This window comes from Sceloporus undulatus, chromosome 1 (assembly GCF_019175285.1).
Source record: "Sceloporus undulatus isolate JIND9_A2432 ecotype Alabama chromosome 1, SceUnd_v1.1, whole genome shotgun sequence".
Classification (NCBI taxonomy): domain Eukaryota; kingdom Metazoa; phylum Chordata; class Lepidosauria; order Squamata; family Phrynosomatidae; genus Sceloporus; species Sceloporus undulatus.
In genome coordinates this window covers 292,443,849-292,465,244 of record NC_056522.1, presented here as the reverse complement: position 1 = coordinate 292,465,244, position 21,396 = coordinate 292,443,849, and the positions used below count along the sequence as shown (strand labels likewise).

The window sequence follows — 21,396 nt, the reverse complement described above, 5'->3', positions numbered from 1 at the left end:
GACCCTGGGCTCGTCCTACTTTCTTTCAGTCTCAGAGGAAGGCATAGGTAGACACCCACCTCTGAACAAATCTTGCTAAGAAAACCCCATGATAGGTTTGCCTTACGGTTGCCATAAGTTAGAAAAGACTTGAAGGCACACAGCAACACAACAAAATAATGTGCTGTAAATCTATGACCATAACTTGATCTTTATCTCTGAGTTGCGCTGCTATGTAAAATTTGTTGTGTATGAATGATTCCACTGCACCCCCATCAAACCTGCTGTTCCTTCAGCACCAGAACTTACTTTCCTCCCCTAAATTTGCCAATGCTCTTTTATTTTTGGTTGCTATATTTCAAATGTGAAATATAATTGTTGTGTGAAAAAAGTCCCACAGAAGGCATGAGGTTTTTGTTGTCACCAAAAAGGGATTGGGGTTTAAAAGGTTGAGAAACACCACTATTGAAGTTGGTGCTATCAGACAGTTGGGTAATATCTCCAGTAGTCTTCAGCACTAGATAAGCAGAAAACTATTCACCCAGCTCCAGAGCTCAGCAGTCTCACACATTTTTTGGCATTTCAGTGAGTGGAATTTCCCAATGATTGCACCTCCATTATTCTTTGCAAGCCCTTGTATGGAACAAATAAAAATGAAGTGAGTGCAATGTTAAGTGTTGGCCCCAAGAATGAAAAGCATATCTGTTTTAGCTGATGAGAGACAACTTTGCATTAGTCATAGGAATTGCAGCAGCATAAATTGAAAATAAATGCAATTTATATTTTAGTCAGAAGACACACTTCAAATAATATGATCCACATTGTGCTACAAGCAAAGTAAATTTTCTTTGAACCCCCATGGGAAGAAAGGATTTGCCAAATTATTTTCATTTAATAAATACCATTTTAAAAATTGAAATAGTATTTGTGCTGTAGGAACATAGTGATCGTCTGTCTCTCCCTCCCTCTGCTGTGTGGCTTACAAGCATTTCATCTCCATGGTTGGATAAACTCCATCAAAAGCACATTATCCTCCTACTTCTGTGGCCAGCTGCCTAATTGTATCTGTTCTAGCTGCATGCTGCTGGAACATGATACTGACGAGAAACAAAAATGATAAATTGCTCCCTGAAGCTGATAGCAATGATGGTAACTTTTAATTTCCTTTCTTTTAAGTGAATTGGTCAGATTCCTTTTAATTGTTTTCATGCATTTGTATAAATCAGTTGGGGATTTACCGTGTTAGACAGAAGTGTTTTCTTTAAGAGGAGGCAGAGGTAAATTTGGAAGCAGATATGACTAGTGCTTCAGTTTGTCATTTAAAAAAAATAACCCTGCAATACAATTTACTCAATACAACTATTGAGTAAACTGCATGACTTTGCAGTGAATTTTTTCCCCAAGTGCTAAATTTTGTGATGTCCTTTTTAGCAGTAGAACTGTTAGCAGTAGAATCTGTTTCACAAAGCAGCAAATATTTGACTTGTATAAGAAATAATACTGATCCCCCCCCCCACCCGTCTTGATCTTTTGTTTGTAGCTCCTTAATTTGGCAGTGTTGTGCCTACTGATGGTGATTATGTACATGTTCCCTGTAATCGACTTGGACAGGTTTCTAGATTGAGCCAAGTAGCCTAGCCTATATATTTCAGCTTCAGCTTGGTCTGTGAATTGGTTTCACAGAACCATATAAAGGTTTTATGATCACATTTGCAGCTCTGGTGCTCCCCATTTTTCCTCTTGTGTAGCCAACGTGGTTTATGAGCAAAGGAAATTTGTGTGTGTGTGTGTGTGTTCACATCTCATTAACCTATTGGCTGTTTTTTATTTGCCTACATTTCAAAACGAACCCTTTCCCTTCTACATATACACTGGATTTGTCTGTTGATGAGATGATGAGAACAGAAGGCACAATAATTACTCTGCCGCAGTGTGTTTTTTAATATAAGTGCCCACCCCCCTCAGTGTGCCTATCAGGCCAGAGCTTCAGTTGCATATGATCATTCCCATTGTGTTCACTTTCAGTTTCCTGACAGGTACTGTTCAGGGAGACATGTTCAAATGACTGGAGCAGAAATGGTGGAGTCCATCACGAAGATGACTCTGGGGATCTGTAGATGTGCTGTCAGGAAATGGGATAGTGAAGGAGAAAAGCACAGGCCATAAGCATAGAAAAAACAAGCAAAGTATCTTGTATGCAAAAATAAGAAATCTCCATATGAATTCATGAAAGCCAACTGTTTTTCAGTTTGATATCATTCAGTTTTATATCATTTTTATTTCCTTTGAGGTTCAGCTCTTATAAATTGACATAGGTCTAATGTATTTAACATTATGACAATTACTAAGATAATAAGAATTAGTTATACAATCCAAGTTAACATACTTTGCAACATCATATTTTGTAGAACCATCTAAATAGCCATACTATTCTTAATGAATGCTAGATTGCATTGCAGTTTATAGTGTATGGACATATTTTTTTAAAATGGTTTGCCTTATTTTATATCTAGGATTCAAGGGAGATTACAAAATATTTTGAAATTAAAGCAGAAAGTTTATTTAAAAACAACAAGATTTTAATTGTACACAGTTGGAATGTGAAAGTAATTGGCAATACAGAATATAATATATAGCATAGACTTTAATATATTTCAGAATATATACTTCCTACCTTTCCAGTAAAGAACTGAAAATGCTGTTCACATTTTGTTTTGGTGCTATTTAAGATAAGCTGTGAAAGTAAGGATTCCAGTGGTATAGGGCAGGGATGGGGGGGGGGACTTTTTGTCTCTTGACCCACAGATGCATCCATTGAAGTTATACTCCTCTCCTTGAAAGCCCTTGCCACTTCATTGATGATCTGCAGCTAAGAAAGTGTTCCCCTGGGTTTTATTTGTCTAGGAAAGCAAAGACTGCTCATTGGGTTGCTGCTCATTGAGATAACACTTCCCTCAGTCTTTACCCATTTCATAGCCTTCCTAGTTTGAGATGTTGTGGTTAGCAAACTGAGGCCCTGTACACAGTGCCAACAAGCGGCATACCGGCGCCGATAATAGCGTTAGGGACCGTGTGGCAACTGTGCGTCCCTAATCCTAGTATGCAGTGGCGCCATAATGGTGGTGTCCTGTCCATACGGGCACTGCCATTATGATGTAATGGATGCATAGCATCCACACGCCACGCCAGTTACGTCACGAATGCACCATTGGCACACTTGCGATGTAACTATGGCACAAAAATAACCTGGTTTTCCCAGGTTCTTTTTACTCCAGAGTGACAGCACACAGTTTGGGGGCTGCGCCGTTGGTCCGGAGTAAAAACAGGTGCCGGCAGGCTGCCGTTTCTTGGCGGTCTGTACTTTGCCTCAGTTCCCAAGTAGGCAAATCTTTTGCCTTTATCGCTGGCACACAGAGACAAGGAAAGCACTCCTGAAACCTTAAAGCAGCAGCTTCCAAAATCAAAACATGAGGGATTCTGGTTCAGGGTGTCAACTTGAGTGTGTCTTGGCAAATATGTCACGGGAAGTGCATGCTAGTAGTGGGATGCTCCTATCCAATTTGGACTGCGATCATATCCTCTCCAGGTGTCTGACACCCAGCACAATTCAGACTCCCCCCCCCCCAAAAAAAAATTCCCTGCCTTGGGTTTACCCAGTTCATTGAACACACAGTGAGGTGTGCCAACTCACTGACTTGAAGTTAGGGAGAACAAGTATATATTTTTTCCTGATTCCCAGTTCTCTTCAAAAGTGGAACAAATAAAACTCACAGAAATAAACTTAAAATAAAATTGCACACTGCGTGCAATATATATAGATGCCCACCTTTTAAAAAAAACATTAAAAGAGGTCAAGGGAGATCAGCCTTAAATGTCTGTGAAGTGGGACAATAAAGCAATTGAACTTGTGCCCTTTTCATGATCTTATCAGCTCTTTATGGGTGATGGCATCCAAACCTCCAATTTATTTCTGAACCACATTTAAAGTGCTAGTTATCACCTTTAAAGCCAGGTTACCTTAAATAATGGTCAGGATTGTTTTAGAGCAGTACACCAGTATAGATGTACTATCAGTGGTGCTTTTTTCAAGTTTTCGTAAGGAGATATCCTATGTCTCTTTACACAAGGAGTTTCTCATTCACCCAAAGCACAAGAGGCTGGTTGGTGTCTGAGCACAGTTTGAACTCCTCATGATTAAAATGGCCTTTGATTGCCCACAGTGTAGGCTGGGAATCTGTCAGTCAAATTGCCACTTTCAAGCTAGCTGCTTCTGTCATCCATATGTGAATATGCCAGTGGTTCATTATGCTCCCTGAGTTTTAAGCAGGATGGTAACAAATAGTTCTTCTCAAATTAGTTCTTAGGTATGGGATTTTTTTTTTTTGCATATTTCTTATTAATAGGACTTAACTATTGCTGTGTGAGACATTGTAAAGGATTGTTATATTTATATTATCAACCTGTAAGCTTTTCTCAGCATCTTTAGTTAAAGTACTTTGAATTACTAAACCATTAACTGTTCCAGCCAGAAACTTGACGAAGCACAAAGCAAACTATATTAACCATCAGATACTGCCTATGTTAAACTATTCAAGTTAATTCTACATTGTTTATTTATTGCTGTGTTTTGCTCCTGACTTTTCCAGAGGAAAATATGTGTTCATCAGTTTTAAAAACCAGATGATTAAACAGAGGAGAAAGATATGTTTATTTAGTTATATAGTGTGAAAGTAGGTGAAGATGCATAGCCTCATAATATTTTTTTCCTTTCAGATTCAAACAGTTGGCCTCACATTATTAAAGCAGCACATGCAATTTTATAAGAGATATCCATCTTATGTTAAGCATACTTGTCCGGCATTAGCTGGTAAAATATGAAACATAAGCTGGGATTTCTTTTTTAAAATTCTCCAAACTTAATTCTGTTTGGAGAGGATGAGAAGTTCACCTATCCTTCACCCATCCAACTCCAACTACATTTGTTACAGAAAGGCTGAGTTGAGCAGGGATTTAGATACAGAGAAACTATGAAGTGGGGAAAGAGAGCCTGGAAATACATGGTGAGGAGAAAAAGGAGTAGGGTGGGGAGGATGTAACAAATGAGGAGGTTTCCACCCCACCTGTGATACAATTGGCCCGTGTGAGTAAAATTTTGTTGTAGCATTTCCTTTTATCATTTAATAAGTATGCAGTTGCTTCTCCAAGAGTTTTACAATTTAGGGTAGAATAAGGGCCTAAAACCCCTAACGATCCAGATCCCATTTTATCTTAGAGAAAACTCTATGAAGTTCTTGGTGTCAACAGGAGACTTGAAAGCACATACATTCTTACACTAGTGGTAACAATTTCTAATAAGAGTGGGTGGTTGTTATTACTAGTCATGTAACTCACTAGCTGACATTAGACCAGTCACGTTCTTTCAACCTGGCATACAGCAGAGATCTCTTGTTAAGGATAACATTAAAAAGAGGTGAGCCATGCTTACCTAGCTTCTTCTCCTGGGAGGAAAACCTGGGTGTGAATGAAATTGATGAATAAATAATAAATAGCAAGCATTTCAGTGTACGTATATTGAAAGATAGAACTTTTATGACACAAAAGGAGAAAGGACTGGAAAGGGGAGGGGGGAAGCATTCAAACAAAAACTTTCTTCAGTTGATGGATAGAGCCAGATCACTCTTTTTGCCATGATTTATGAGTGACAGGGAGTGTATCTAAAACAAAGTGGGCGTACATGAACTGGCTTTTTTGCGAACCCCCCCCCCCCCCCACACCTCATTTTCTGAAGAGTCCCCCTGAAGAGCTACATATGATGTTATAATACTTTGAGATACAGGCTAAAGACTTTTCTATTTGCATTCACATTTTTAAGAGTTATGCTAAAAGAGTACAAGCAACTTTGTAGTTTCTTGTTGTTTGTCAGTCTATAAAAATAGTAAACGATATTGATTTATTGAATCTGTTTTGTTTAACTAATTTTAATGGCTGCTGTGTGTAGAATCTATTGGATGAAGGAGAGTTAAATATTTAAAAGAAAGAAACAAAAGTTCGATTTTTTATAAGAAAACACAGATGACCTTTTATTGGAAAGGAACCTTGATATGCATCTTCACAGTCTTTTGTACATGTTCTTTCACGGGGAAAGACCCAAGAAAATGCACTTCTCATGTAGAAGCTGGTTTCTGTATGAAAGCCATGTCTGTATTACGCCATGGCTACCAGCCTTATGTTGCCTTCTTGTCATGACTCTTTGAAGAAAGATTAGTGTGTGTGCATGTGCGCGCACACACACATACATTAGGGCTTGGCAACTGCAAAGGGCACATGAGCCAATTTCCTTCTGTGCTCTCCTGGTGGACTCCACAAGTTGCCTCAAAATTGGTCATGAAGTGCCTAAGAATAAAACCAGTCTAAGGAATAGTTTTTCTTTGTCAGGATAGTGAGTTGGCAATGTTCTGACCATATCCATCATTGTTGCGGAAGCGGCTTTTCTCCAGTTTCAGACAATTGGCCCGGTGTCTTTAGAGACATTGGGTGGAGGAATGCAAGGGGGGGGGGGGAATTCTAGAGGCCACATGAATGCACATCAACTGTGCTATGGAGTTTGTGAGGGTAGCAATGTGGCAGCTCTGAGATAGCTTGCTTCAGTATAGTTCTGTGTATTAGAGGCAAAAGTTCTTAGAAGTAAGTAGACAAACATGCCATGAACAAATATTTTTCTTTTGCTTTGTAAATGTTCTTTATGCTTTGGTTCTGAAAAATATATGAACTGCAGCTTCCTGTTTTTCATAACTTTGAAACTAATTGAACATCACTGCCATGGTAGTAATAGGAATTCAAAGACATGACTTAATTCAGGGGTGGGTAACTGCAATGAGGTGGGAGGCATATAAGTTGAAGCATCTGGAACGACTTGGGGTCCAAACCTTTTTTTAAAAAAAACTTTAATTTACTATACACACACACACACACTGTTAGCTATGTATATCCATAGATTCTTTATCCACGGACTCAACCATCCATGGCTTGAAAATAATTTTTAAAATATAATTTCCAAAAATCAAACCTTGATTTTTTGCCATTTTATATAAAGGATACCATTCTACTATGCCATTGTATTTAATGGGACTTGAGCATCCACAGATTTTGACATTCATTTATATGAGGACTGGCTGAGGGGGATGGAAAACACTTGCCAATGTGGTATGAGATTTTAAACCAGGACTAAAGTGTTTGCGAGCAAGGGATGAGAATTTAAGCCAGGATTGGAGTGAATGGGGAAAATTGAAGGAGGGGATGGGACTGGCAGCATTTACATGGAGATTTTAAGCCAGGACTGAAGGGGGAATGGGTGATTGAAGAAGAGTATGGGAGTGTTTCCACCAGGGACTGGAGTGAGTGAGGAAGATGTAAGGAGAGGGATTGAGTTTGCATAACATTTATTTGCTGCTTGGCTTGTTGTTGCCAAGGCACAGAAAGCTGAATTAGCTGTTTAAAGTATCAGGTTTCTCTCCACTTTGCAGTAGTGGCTCCAGAGTCTTGGGGGGCTGCACTTATGGGTCATAGAGGCCACATGTGGCCCATGGGGCACACATTGCCAACACCTGCTTTAACTGAAAAAAAGATTTATTGTTTTAAATCTGAGTATTCTTTGGTCCTTGAGGAACATTTGCTTCAGTCTTTATATACAGGGTATAGGAATATTGTCTTTATTTGTTTTGAACACCTCTGATTATGCCATAGGTGGTGCTAATTAAATGATTATTCCAACTTTCATGTCAATGACCTCAAAAATATTTTAAATGTCCTAGATGGTGGGTTATAGAACTAAGTGGTGTAGACCTTTCTGCCAAAAGAGTGACTTTTGGGCCCATACAGACAGGCCAAAATAAAGCTGCTTCAGGCCACTTTGGAGGTATACTGTTTAAATGATGCATGTGTCCTAAAAGTCCGGAAGCTGCACCAAAGGTGCACTCCAGTCCTTAGGACTGGATTGTGACTTTGGCATGGCATCCGGCCTCTTAGGACACATGCATCATTTAAACTGCATACCTACAAAGTGGCCCGAAGCAGCTTTATTTTGGCCTGTCTGTATGGGGCCTTTTGTTAGCAGGATGAGGCGAGGGAAGCCACAGATGAGACTTGTGGGAATGAAGGGGGGGGGGAATCCTGTCAGATGATCAAAAGACCTTTCTCTTATCTTGGCCAGGAAGTGTGAAGACTACTGACATTCCCGGTTTTGTCTGTTTTTGTTTTCAATCCAGGCAATTGCTGGATATTTTGATATATATTTTGAGAAGAATTGCAGCAAACAAGTGAGTACTTGAATGTTACATGCTTCTACTTAATTGTTCTAGTATATTTTGTCAGCTTTTTGCCTTAAGGTGTTTGGGAATAAGCTACTTCAGCTGTTACAGGTATTTAATGTCTGTGTGTTTGTCTAGTATATTAATGTAGCATGTTATTACATCTTGTACTTCATCTCAGATTTCTGAATTCTGTTACTGCAGGTATGGTTTTCAACTAGTCCCTCTTGTGCCAAAACGCACTGGAAACAGACAGCATTTTTTCTGGAAAACCCAATTTCTGTAGAAAAAGGTACAGTATTTGTTTAGATAAATAGATTTTCTGTATTTCTAGTTGTCACTAGACATATCTTCAAAATTATTTCAAGTGATAAAATACATACCTGCAATTTTCTATATACGATAAAAATACTTTTGATCACCAGCATTTCTTTTCTTCTTTGGACTATACCAATTTGGTTTAAATTACTGTCTCCATATTCAACAAATTGATGCAATGACCTTAACAGGATTCTACCCCTTTATACCATATGCAGGATTAAACATTCTCCCTCTTGTATCATTTTGCCTACATCCATCTACGTCTGCACATAGTTAAGCAGAGCAATGTGTTCAGATGTGTTCAAAACAATGTCTTTTTTTAAAAGTGTCCCTCATGTGCTCATTTCTTACATAGAAATATTCTAAGCTACTTCTCATCTTGAAGTGTATAGCCTAGAAAATGCTATTGATTGAGTAAATCGGGGTGGACAGCTGTGGGAGACTATCGGTTTACATTAGCCTCCAAGTATCCCATGCAAGGCCGTTCCTCCCTGCCACATCCCTAAAAAACAAAACCACAAGCCCTCTATAAACTTTGGGGGACATATTTGTCATGATTTTAGGCCTTCCAGGAAATTTTAGTCCCAGGAGAGTTCTTTCTTAACCACAGGAATTGATTTCATGTTTAGTTGCTTTTTAAAAACATAATGAAAATAAAATAAAGGCTACTCCTGGGTCTAAAATGTTCCACCCCACCCTCCCCCCATGCTGAAGAAATGCCCCACACCACACCCCAAAAGGGCATTTTGAGGCAAAAAGAAATTTGAATAAAATCTTTTTCCAAGGCTGCTTTAGCTGAAATTATTTATAATAGTTATTGCTATACCACTGGTGTGTATGATAAAACAATAACAAAAAATAGCCAACTTTGCCAAATGTGTATGGTCTAAAATACATGTATTCAAACATGTAGGGCAAGGAAGGAGTAATATAAATATAAAGCAATACAAATGTAAAATTAATGCAGTGCAAATATAAAACAAATTATCCAGGTAGAAATGCAAAAACCAATATAGTATAATATAAAGCAAACTGACAAATACAGGTTGATTCTACATGGGTGGCTGAGATAGTGTGAATATGAAAATTATAATATTAAAATGTAAAAATATGTAAATTATAATGTAGCATATTTTGATTTCAGTAAGTTTGGTGGATTTGTAATTGCTTGACCTACCAAACCCAAAGGATGTTCACCAATGCCTCCATCATGGAGAGGAGTGACTAGCGGGGTGCCACAGGATTTTGTCCTGAGCCTAGTGCTATTCAACATTTTCATGAGTGGCTTGCATAAACAAATAGAGGGTATGCTTATTGAATTTGCAGATGACACCAAATTAAGAGGGTTTGCCAATACTATTGAGGACAGGATCTGAAATCAAAATGAGCTTAACAGAGTAGAGAATTGGACCAAAACTTAACAAAGTAAATTTCAGTAAGGAGAAATATAAGACACTACGCCAGAAAAAAATGAAATGCACACTATAAGATGGGTGACACTTCCTTGACAACAGTAGATATGAAAGGGATCTTGGAGTCTTAGTGGACTACGAGCTAAACGAGTCTGTTCTACAGTGTGATGTGGCAGCTAAAAAAGGGGCCGTGAGATTCCAGGCTGATGTAGTATAGTGTCTACATTAGGGGAAGTAATAGTGTCATTCTATTCTGCTTTGGTCAGACCTCACCTGGAATACTGTGTATAGTTCTGGGCACCACAGTTCAGGAAGGATACAGATGAACTTGAATATTCCAAAGGAGTGCAGGCCAAATGGTAACAGCTGGATATGTTTAGCCTAGAGAAAAGAAAGTTAAGAGGGGACATGATAGCCACGTTTAAATATTTGAATGGATGCCATGTAGAAGATGGTTTAAGCTTGTTTTCTGCTGCTCCAAGAGCTAGAACATGGAGGAAAAGAGACTTCCACTTGAACATTAGGAAGAATTTCTTCACAGTAAGAGATGTTCAACAGTGGGATGTGCCTTGGAGCATGGTGGTTTCCTCTTTTGGAAGTGCTTTGACTGTTTCTTAATGGCAAAGTGTTGAACTGATAAAATTTCTCAGTTGAATATTAATTGTGGGTTCCCTACTGGGACCCTGGCATTTGAGTAACATTGTAGTGTAATATATTTTCAGGCCTGAACATTGAGTACTTTGACTGGTAATTTAAAGAGTGTTCTGTCAGTTACATGGAATCCATGCCATATACTGCAGTAGAAATCCAACAGCTCTCAATATCTGGCAATGTAGTTACAAAAATATATCAAATAGTAATTGGAGTAATTAGATGCAGAAAATGAGCTCACTAAAATGGTGACAGCTGTAGCCTAAAGCAGGTTGCTTGTCCCAAATTTAATAGATCTGTTGAATTGATTTCTGAGTGGTAAATAAGTACCTATGTAAATCTTATTGATTCAGTGGGTTCATTCTAGTTGAGATTGGCAGTTAGATTTAGGTCTTTCTGTTTCCTGTAAAAGATCTATCTGTCCTACATACATAGAGGTTTTCCAAGAAAGAGAAGTGTTTAATGCAAGACTGGAGAGTAGTGGTGATTTTGGGGTTAGTCCTTGTCCTACTTTGGAGTAAGATCTTTTTTCTTAATGTTATTCCTAGTCCTACTCCTGTAAAAACCTCTTACTCCCTTACTCTTACTCCCCAGTCCTGGTTTAGTGTTAGACTACAAATATGTTGTTATTATCTAACAAATTTGATTTAAAAGAGCATGTGGGTAGAAGATTACATTACATATTTCTGAAAGGCTGACACAAAGTGAAGTTGAAGCCTTCTGAAGAAAGAGGGAATTGAGAACTGATCAAAGAGATGTCATTTCTAGGCAAGTATAATTTGGTTTTATTTTCACTTTAGTAGCTTATCAAATAAGTTTGAATATTGTCATGTAAAGTTTATTCTGAACATGGAAAGCTATCCTGTCAGGCATAGCCTCTCTGAGGTACTAGCTTTCCACAAGTATAGATTTATTTTTCATGGAAAAACTTGCATAAATGGACACCTCAGTGTGAGGGGTGGAAACAGCTCCTCTGTTAGCTGTAGGCTTCACACTGAGAATGTAAGATCATCCAGGATTTTATTCTAATTTACGTATTTTTGTAATCTCCATTCTCTACTGTTGTAGCGAACAGATTCTTTAGGGAGTATTAGTACTACCTTTTACTATTTTCATTACAGCTTCAGTTCCTTGGACAGCTACCAAATAATAGCAGTAAATGGAGAGTTATCAGTAACTTCCAGTTGTCATTTGATACAAGAGAAGTGTGATAGTATAAAAAATTGGTAATTGCAGTAAGAGAGAGAAGAAAAGTATTAGTTACAGAGAATTCCAGTAATATTTCAGGAAATCTTCCCAGTGCTGTTGCATGTAACAGATGGTATAATTGGACAAAATTATATACTGACATATTTAATAATTCTTGTCTGTTCTAACTTACAGTTCTTTGAAAATGAAATGTTCATACATTCTACAAAGTTAAGGAACATTGTTCACTTACTGTGTTAGATTTAGAGGTCTGTGAGTACAGCTGGGAGTTCTGAATTATCATAAATAGGAGGGAAGGAAAACTATATTTCACTTCTCAATTCCCCTGTGCCTCAGCCAAATCCTCCAGAAAGCTGAAGGAACGAACGCTAAAGGAAAACCTGCCTCATTTCCTTTTGTGAAGGATCAGTGTGGATTGGATCAAAGCCCATTCCATGCATGGAAGGAGCTTTTCTATAAATGAATGGATTCCTTTAGCTTCACAAAAAAATAATTTCTTCTAGATCAAATTCATTATGTAGAGAGTCTTCAGTACTGGACTCTCCATCAGGATTTCAAAATATAGCAACTCTTGCGAAGGTTTTATTCTTAAGCTATAGTATGTATAGATAGATAGATAGATAGATAGATAGTTATCTGACACTTTCTGATCCATTATTTATATGGTATCAGTTGCAATGCTGAACAATCCAATATGCAATGTTTTCAATTTAAGAGGATATTTCCCTCCTCAAGTGGAGCCAGTGTGGTGTAGTGCTTTGAGCACTGGACTACAAGTCTGGAGATCAGTGTTGGAATCCCCACTTGACCATGGAAATCCACTGGATGGTTTTTGGGCAAGTCACACACTCTCAGCTTCATAAGTCAGAAGCAATTTGAAGGCACACAACAACAAACCACAATACTCCTCTCTCAAAAGTATAATTACTGTGCTACTACAAGATGACTTTACTGTGCAGTAAAGTGACTACTTATTAAGATTAATCATAATGGCACTTACTAGGAAGTTAAATCCCATTGAACTCAATTGAAGCACTAATATGGCCTGTATTTGACAAAGGAAGATTCTTCTAACTGGAGTGATAGTAACTGATGTGAATGAGTGATGCTTCAAAATAGGACAGTGATGGAGAATGAGGTACAACAGAATGCTGTCTATGCTCCATTGACTTGTACTGTAATACCTTGCTGCATTACTAAATGGCGGAGGAAACATTCAGCTATTATTTAATGGACAAAGTAAAACATCCACGCTGAAAGGCATTTTGGGAATACAGGTGGCCCCCCATATCCACAGATTTTTTATCCGTGAATTTAATCATCCATGGCTTGAAAATATTTTGTGTGTGTGTGTGTGTGTGTGTTCCAAAAAGCAAATCTTGATTTTACCATTTAATGAAAGTGGGACGTGATCATCCATGGACACCAAGGGCCCACTGTATGTTTTTTGAGTCACAGACATGCCCGAGATTTCCACAGCTGCCTCATGAATACTCTGTGGGTTTCTAATTCAAGCACCATCTTTAAATTTTAAGTCTAGTACACACTTGAAGAATCTTGCTTTCTGTTTTCTTTTGTTCAGTAAATACAAAGGACATGCTAATGACCATCTGAGTTTGCAAATAGATTGAGATTCCAGCTCATTGTTAAATAAATCTAACTTGTCTAAAAATAATCTTTTAAAAAGAGTTCATACTGGCTTACTCCAAAGGAGAAAAAAAGCATTAGGTTGAAGTACAGATCTACACACAAAGAAAAACCCATTAGCAATAAAACAGCACATGGTTGTGTTTTATGTTCTTGATAATGCCTTGCAGTGAAAATAAAATGTTTATTGTTTTCCAGAGTGACTTGCAAGGTTGTACAGAGCAGAACTGTGCAACTAAGGTTATTTTTAAAGGGGCAAATGTTTTGGGGGATTTTCTAGAAAGCTACTGCCTTGTTGTATGTTTAGTTTGTAATAATATGTTTAGAAATGAGCAGCTGGTTTTTAATCTGATGTTCAGTATTGAAAAGTACAAATAGTACAAAGTGTCTCAAGATATTAACTGAAGGGTCAGTTCACGTGACCTAACATCAGGTTATTGAATTATCATTTCTGTCTTTTCATGGATGCTTGTTTTTGGATGGTTGATTCTTTTGCTGCTTCATAACAGTTTTTCCCACAGTCCCTTTTTGTTCAAGGGATTTGTCATATGAAAAGGACATCATGAGAAACAATTTGTTTCAAGAGGACAGTAGGGATTCTCTTAGATCCCTAACAATATTTCCAATATTATAAAATGTTGTCTGCTGTGTACTCCCATGAGTAGACTTTTCAGATACATAGTAGTTCTTATGAATTATTTTTGTTTGGTCTAGATACAATAAATCATTGCTGTTGATGGTTCCATTTTGTTCTATCTTTCGTATCCCGTTCTTATATGAACAGCTTCTCATGTTTCTTATTAGCAATGTAAACATTGGCCAGCAACATAATTGTTTGCCATGAAGCCACCGTAGACATGAGTCCTGTACTATATTGGTCCAAAGATGTAACTAATTTATCTTTCTTTTCTTACGATGACCAGCTAAGTCGCTGTAGTTAGCCCACAAGCAGCCATGAATACAATAATACATTCCTGTTTGTGTTTACATTCCTGTTTGTGTTTTCCAGAAATCGGTATATAGAAGCTCATTTCTCTGAAAGTTAATGTAATATGTTGCTGTTCTGGGTAGTAGCCAACTGATTTCCCATGGATTTGTCTAATTGCCTTTTAAAGTTTCCCAAGTTGGTGACCATCACTACATTTTATAGAAGGAAATTAAGTAGTTTAGCTATGCATTTTGTGAAGAACTGCTTTCCTTTATTTGTCCTGAATTCTCCACCACTCAGCTTCATTGGATGTTCTCAGGCTCTAAAATGTTGATGAAGGAAGAAAAATTAACCCTAACCATTTTTTCCACATCATGCCTCTTTTTGTACAGCCCACTGTTCTTACCTTTGCTTTAAGCTACGTTGTAGCCCCACACATTGTCTCCTCTCCTCACAAGGGAGGTGTTCATGCCCCTTGAGTTTTTTAGTTGCCCTTTTCCATCCCCTTTCCCAGCTCTACAAGAATCTTTTTGAGCTCTAGTGACCAGAATGCTGTAGATGGTATTCCAAGTGTGGTCGCATCATAGATACAGTAAACTACAACAAAGGCAGTTTTATTTTCTTTTTCTTTCCCAATAATTGTCTTTTATCACTGCAGTCATGCACTGTGTGAAACACTTCTGTTTGAGCAAGAGGCTCCGTAATAAATGAGCAAAAAAATGCTATGTAATGTGCTCAGTCACACAGCATTACTTTTGAAGGCAACCCTCCTTGCTCGCCTGCCCTCAGCTGCTAATTAGAAATTGGCACCCTTTTCATTTTGCCACAGTAACAGCATGTTCTGCGCTTGACTTTTTACTAGGCGAAACAAGGAAAGGACAGATCCAAGGAAAGACTAACAATTCTGCAGTAAGGATGATAATGAATTCAGTCTTGATCAAACCATGGCATTGACTTGTGCCTTGCTTTCATCTTATTGAGCATCAGTTGATGCTGCTCAGTCACGGGAAGTGTTCTCTGCATCATAGAGAGCAGGAGAGGTGTTGAAAGCACATCAGTCATTTTATATCTACATGGCATTGATTAATTGGTCTGATCCTTCTCTCTCTCTCTCTCTCATATGATCACACAGCCATTGCCTTAGTTTGGCTACAGAAATGGCTGTGCACAAAAGAAGATTTAATGTGGCCCATTGGGCTGAAAAAGAGGCAAAGAACTGCCTCATGACAATGAATTAAACTGATTATCTGGTTCACTTAATGCAATTAACTTGGTTATAAATAACTGAAGGCTGTCCTTAATGAAAACTGTAGTAGGTTGATATAGAAATGTTCTTTTTTGGAGCCTCAAGATATTTATCACTAGGAGTGTTTGAATAGGAAGTTCAATTCATTTTTATTTTCATGCAGTTAAACAAGATACAATTATAAATCTTCAATGTAATCTGCATGGGCAATTTTTTAGAGACATAAACATATCTTATTTGGGTTGTTATACCAGTAAGGTTTTTTGCAACTGTCAGATATAGAATGACCATATATATATATATATATATATATATATAATATATATATATTGAGCATACCAAACAGTTTTTATAGCCTGCTTGTCCTGCTTCTATTTAAGACTTTGTTGTTTGTTTTTTGTTGTTAACTGCCTTCATGTGTTGAGTCTCAACCCATGGCTGTGGGTCTCTATGGTGGACATCTCCAGGTCCCTCTGTACTCTACTGTATCTGCAGCTCCTCACAACTCATATATTATGGTCTCTTTATATAAAGTCCATCAATCTAACATGTAGCCTTCTTCTCTTTTTACTTCCCTCCACCTTTCCTAAACATATTGTCTTTTCATGCATGATTCATGCCTTCTCCTGATGTGTCCAAATATGACGTCCTAAGTCTTCTTGCCATCTTGGCTTCTAGGGATATTTCTGGCTTGATTGCTTTAGGACCCATTTGTTGTGATCCTTTTTGGCCGTCCATGGCCATCTCAGCACTCTTCTACAGCACCACATCTCAAATGAGTTGGTTTTTCCACCTATCTTCTTGAATGTCCAGCTCTCACATCCAACATAGTGATAGGGAATACAATGGCTCGTATAATTTGACTTTGTGCTTAGTTGTATGTCTTTGCATTTTAGAATCTTTTCTAGTTCGTTATAGCCACCCCCCCCATTCTATTCTCTTCGATTTCCTGCTGCAGTCCCGTTCTGATGTTTGATCCAAGATATGAGAAATCTTTTACTATTTCTATTTTCTCATTCGTTCTAGTCTGAATATGTGTAAGTTCTCTGTGGTCATTATTTTTGTTTTCTTTATGTTCTACAGTAAGCCTTACTTTGCACTTTCTTCTTTGATCTTCCTTTGTAGTTTGTTCCGGTCTGTGGTTCTCTGATAGTGTCATCCAGCATATCTCAGATTGTTGATATTCTTCCTTTCACTCCTCCCTCTTCCATGTCAAAGCCTGCTTCCTTACAATATGTTCTACATATAAGTTGAATAGGTAGGGGTGATAGAATGCAGCCTTGTCTGACTCCTTTGCCATTGGGAACCATTCTGTTTCTCTGTGTTCTGTCCTGACAGTAGCTCTTGTCCTGAGTACAGATTCCTCATTAGGACTATCATGTTGTGTTGGCACTCCAATGTCTTTAAGGGCATTCTATAGCTTTTATGATTCGTGCAGTCAAGGCTTTGTTATAGTCTATGAGCACATGCTATTTTCTTCTGGAACTCCATGCTACGCTCCATTAGCCATCGTATTATTTTCAATGTGATCCCCTGGTACCTCTTCCTTTCCTGACCCCTGCTTGGACCTCTGGGATTTATCTTCATATATGGTTAGAGCCTATGTTGCAGATTTTGAGCATGATTTTGCTTGCATGAGAGATTAGTGCTATGGTTCTGTAGTTGCTGCAGTCTCTTGTATTTCTTTTTTTGTGGAGGGGATGTATTTAATTGCTTCCAATCTATTAGCCATCGTTTTGTTTCCTATCTGTTACATATGTTGGTTACCACTAGATTGACTCTGTCAGTGTGGATGCAAACAGTTCTATTGTACTATCATCTGTTCCTGGAGTCTGTTTTCCCCATTTCCTTTATTGCAGCTTTCCTCCCCAGCTTTTAGAATTTGAGGCTCAACTTCATATGGCTCTTCGTTCCATGTGTCTTTCATATTGTCATTGCTTTTATATAACTCTTCTGTGTATTGCATACATCGTCCTTTTATTCCTTCCTGGATTATTTTTGTTGTCATAGAGTGTCCCAGTCCTTAGTTTGAACTTTCTCTTGATTTCTCGAATCTTGTAGAATAGGTCTCTCATTCTTCCCTTTTTTGTAGTTGTCTTCTATTCCTCTACATTTATCATTGTAGCAATTTGCCAACTATGCTTACTGTTTTAAGAACTGAGAAGCATGTATCTACTGTGTTTCCAGCAAAACAATTGTATTGCTTCAAGTGGAAGCTCTAGACAACAATTAACCAACCTTATAACCTGGCATCAGTATATGGATTCCCTTTTAGAGGGAATCTTTTTCTTTTTGGAGCATTTTGAATATGGATTTCAGTCTGAAAAGCAGAAAGTGGAATGACTTCTCCAGATTTTCTGGTGATTCACCTTTTACTGCTGTTAGCTGCTGTCAAATTGACTTTGACCTATAGTTACCCTGAGAATGAAAGACCTCCAAGTCACCCTATCATCCATAGCCCCACTTAGATCTTACAGACTCAGGGCTGTGGCTTCCTTGATTGTGTCCATTCATTTGTAATGCAGCCTTCCTCTTTCCTACTGCCTTCTACCTCACCAAGCATTGTCTTTTCTACTGAGTCATGTCTTCTCATGATATAGCCAAAGTATGACTTTCCCAGTTTAGTCATCTTGGCTTCTAGGGGGAGTTCATTTGATTTGCTCTAGGACCTATTTATTTGTCTTTTTAGCATCCCATGGTACCTGTACAACTCTTCTTCAGCACCACATTTCAAATGAATTGAAAGTCATCCTATCAGCTTTCTTCGCTGCCAGCTTTCACCTTACCTGCTACTTTTCCCATTTAAGAGATAGAGAATATTGCAAAGTACTCACAAATGGTCTGTGAGTCATGATTTCTTAAATATGTTATAGCAAGTTGGTTCACTGTAAAAGGTGCTGATGTGAATACAAATCTAACTATATCTAACCATTCCTGTATTTGTGTGTTCTTGTAGGTGAAGAACTGAAAGGAAGGATTACACTCCACAAAAACAGGAAAGATCCACGTTCACTTATTGTTACACTTTCAATTAAAAATGTGAAACAGACATACAGTATTCAGTGAAGATGTTCCATGATTGGCTTTAAGATGAATTCTTAAATTAATTTCAGGTTGCTCTCTCTGTATAAAAATTATGGTTATTTGCTTCAATTTTCTGAAAATGATAGTATTCATAAGTCTCTTGGATGGGTTTATTCTGCTTCATGGTCCAGCTATTTCCTACAGCCAGAGAAGAAAATGAAGATGCTTCAGTGAACAAGCCAGACTTACATCTAATCAAATATGCACAGTATTTTGTAGAAGTCATTATGTAATACTAGTCTAACTTCTAAAAATATTTAATGAATTCTGCAACTCAGAATAGCTAAGTATTTAGGAAAAGTGGGTTGGATGCATAGTTTGCTTCTGCTAATGGTAGCATTCTGTGACTGAAAATTTTTGTTTTCTTGTGAAACAAGGCAGGTGACAGGAGATTTTCATCAGTTTCTCCTTGTGCCATACAGTCCCATGTTCCCCACCGTTCGGGGGGGGGGGACTCTCCATTTGCCAAATGTTTGTGGGGAGCATCAGATTCACCTCTTGCCCTATTCCACTAGTGAAGTTCTTCCACTAGATCAGAAATGTTCTATCAGTGAAAGGATCCTATCCATTTGCAGAAGGCAAACTCTAGATTTTACTCTTGAGAGTACAAGAAATCTTAATGGATTTATGTGTTATAAAACCTTTGGGTTTGATCGCCCTTAGTTATTGCTGGGCAAAATGTATACTTTTCCTAATGTATTTTTATAAGTACAACGAATTGTATTTTGACATAGTGAATTTAGTATGCCACTTGACTTTGAAACTGTCATATTATCATTGAGCCTTCAGGTGGCGATTGTCCTCTAATTTTTCACACTTGATGTTAAAAACAGAGAACGTTGATGTGATATATCCTTTATATACTAAGCAAAATTGACTCTGAAGATGGTTGTACTTTAAAACTGTAAACAATTAAATATAATTGGAAAATCTTCACCTAGTGGTCATGGGGACATGCTGAATGTGCTAGATAGTATCATGGAGAGTTGAGGTGCATGTGGGAGAATCTCCCAAAATTGGATCAGCCTATCCTGTTCAGTTGAGTCCCTCATTCAATGAGGTACATTAGGGAAATGGAACAGCATAGATTTTTCACTAGATCCAATTCAGTATTTAGGACCTGGAGCCAGTTCCATTGCAAGATATGTCTGTCCCTGGCCCATCTGATGATGGGCCAGTTCTTTCACCCAGCCAACCACCTATCACTTTCTCCTTTTCTTTAATTTTCTGAGTTTCAGGGCATTCAGTTGAGCTGTTTTGTATTATTTCTATTGATTCTGTGTTCTTCAAAGCTCCCTGCAATATTATATGTCCTCTTCCTCTGACAATTCAGACAATATAGTACACAGGATCTGTTCAGGATGAGCAGGTAATGATTGTGAACTGAGCCAAGACAATTCATTTACTGAAACTGTTAATACAACTTTAAAAGTAGAATGAAAATTAAAAATAAGTGGAGAGTGATCCACTGCTTATCAGTTGTATCTCTGCTTTTATGCTGATTAGCTCAGTCTTTGAAAACTGATTGAGTTAATAAGGATATATTTTTTTAAAAAAAGAAAACTGATTGAGTTGACTTTTTCATAGGCAGAGCACTTGTCCTCCCTTTCATATCTCCATGAGGCTGTTCAGGTATTTTGGGAATTAACAATTTAAAATGTAGTTAATTCTGCATTTCATTTCAGTCATCATACATAATTTTACTTTCTGTCAAGAATGCTTAAAAAGTATACTTTCACGTGCCTCAGGGGTTGCTCTTTTGGGGTAGAGGACGCTTACAGATTTCTGGCTAACAATTGCTACATATACCACTTTCACAACTTGCCTTCCATCAGAGATCTTTACCAACCCTTTCCCAGTCAGTCCATGATAAAAGGAGATTCTTTTAATAAACTCTTACAAATGATGCTAACAAAAATTGCAATTGTGAAAATTAATCGCATCACTGAATAGTTTACTAATGGCACAAAGCCACATGGGCAATTAAAGCTAAGAGGTTTGTCATTAGGTGGTGTAACTACAGTTTGTACAGAATGTTTTCATACTTAATGATTCCTTTTGACTACTTAACACTTTTTAAACACTTTTGAATTGGAGCTAGATTTTAAAATGCTGTTTATTTTTAATGACTTTAATATCTATTAAATGGTACATTTACTGTATATAGAGAGATGCTGGTATGCTTCCAGACAGAGGCCTTCAATACTAAGTAAAGTAAAGGTATTTCCCATTTACAAAGTTGTCAAGTAGTGTCATAGGGGGTGGTGCTCATCTCTGTTACTAAACCAAAGAGCCAGCGTTGTCAGAGACTATACTGTGATCATGTGGCCAGCATGATTGCACAGAATGCGGTTTACTTTCCCACCAAAGTGGTACCTATTTATCTATTTGCATTTGCATGTTTTCAAACTGCTAGGTTGGCAGAAGCTGGGACCCCATCACATGGCACCTGGGCCTCGAACTGCCAACCTCCTGATCTTGCAGTCAACAGAGTCAGCGTCTTAACCACTTGAGCTACCGTGTCCGTTCAGCAATTAAAAAAATCTAAAAACATTGTGCATCTCTGCCATTTCCTCTCTCTTGTCTTGACAAATGTTATTTTCTACAAAAACA

General features: G+C 37.9%; 1 protein-coding gene across 1 annotated transcript in view; it reads left to right on the top strand.

Moving 5' to 3' along the window:
- The window catches only part of PRMT3 (protein arginine methyltransferase 3), a 102,257-nt gene extending 81,240 nt beyond the window's left edge, over positions 1-21,017 (top strand). Inside the window, exons 13-15 of the mRNA XM_042475760.1 lie at positions 8,244-8,294; positions 8,490-8,577; positions 18,656-21,017. Coding sequence (XP_042331694.1) covers positions 8,244-8,294; positions 8,490-8,577; positions 18,656-18,765 — 249 coding nt within the window. The 3' untranslated portion in view covers positions 18,766-21,017. The remainder of the gene's footprint in view (positions 1-8,243; positions 8,295-8,489; positions 8,578-18,655) is intronic.
- The last annotated feature ends 379 nt before the right edge of the window (positions 21,018-21,396 follow it).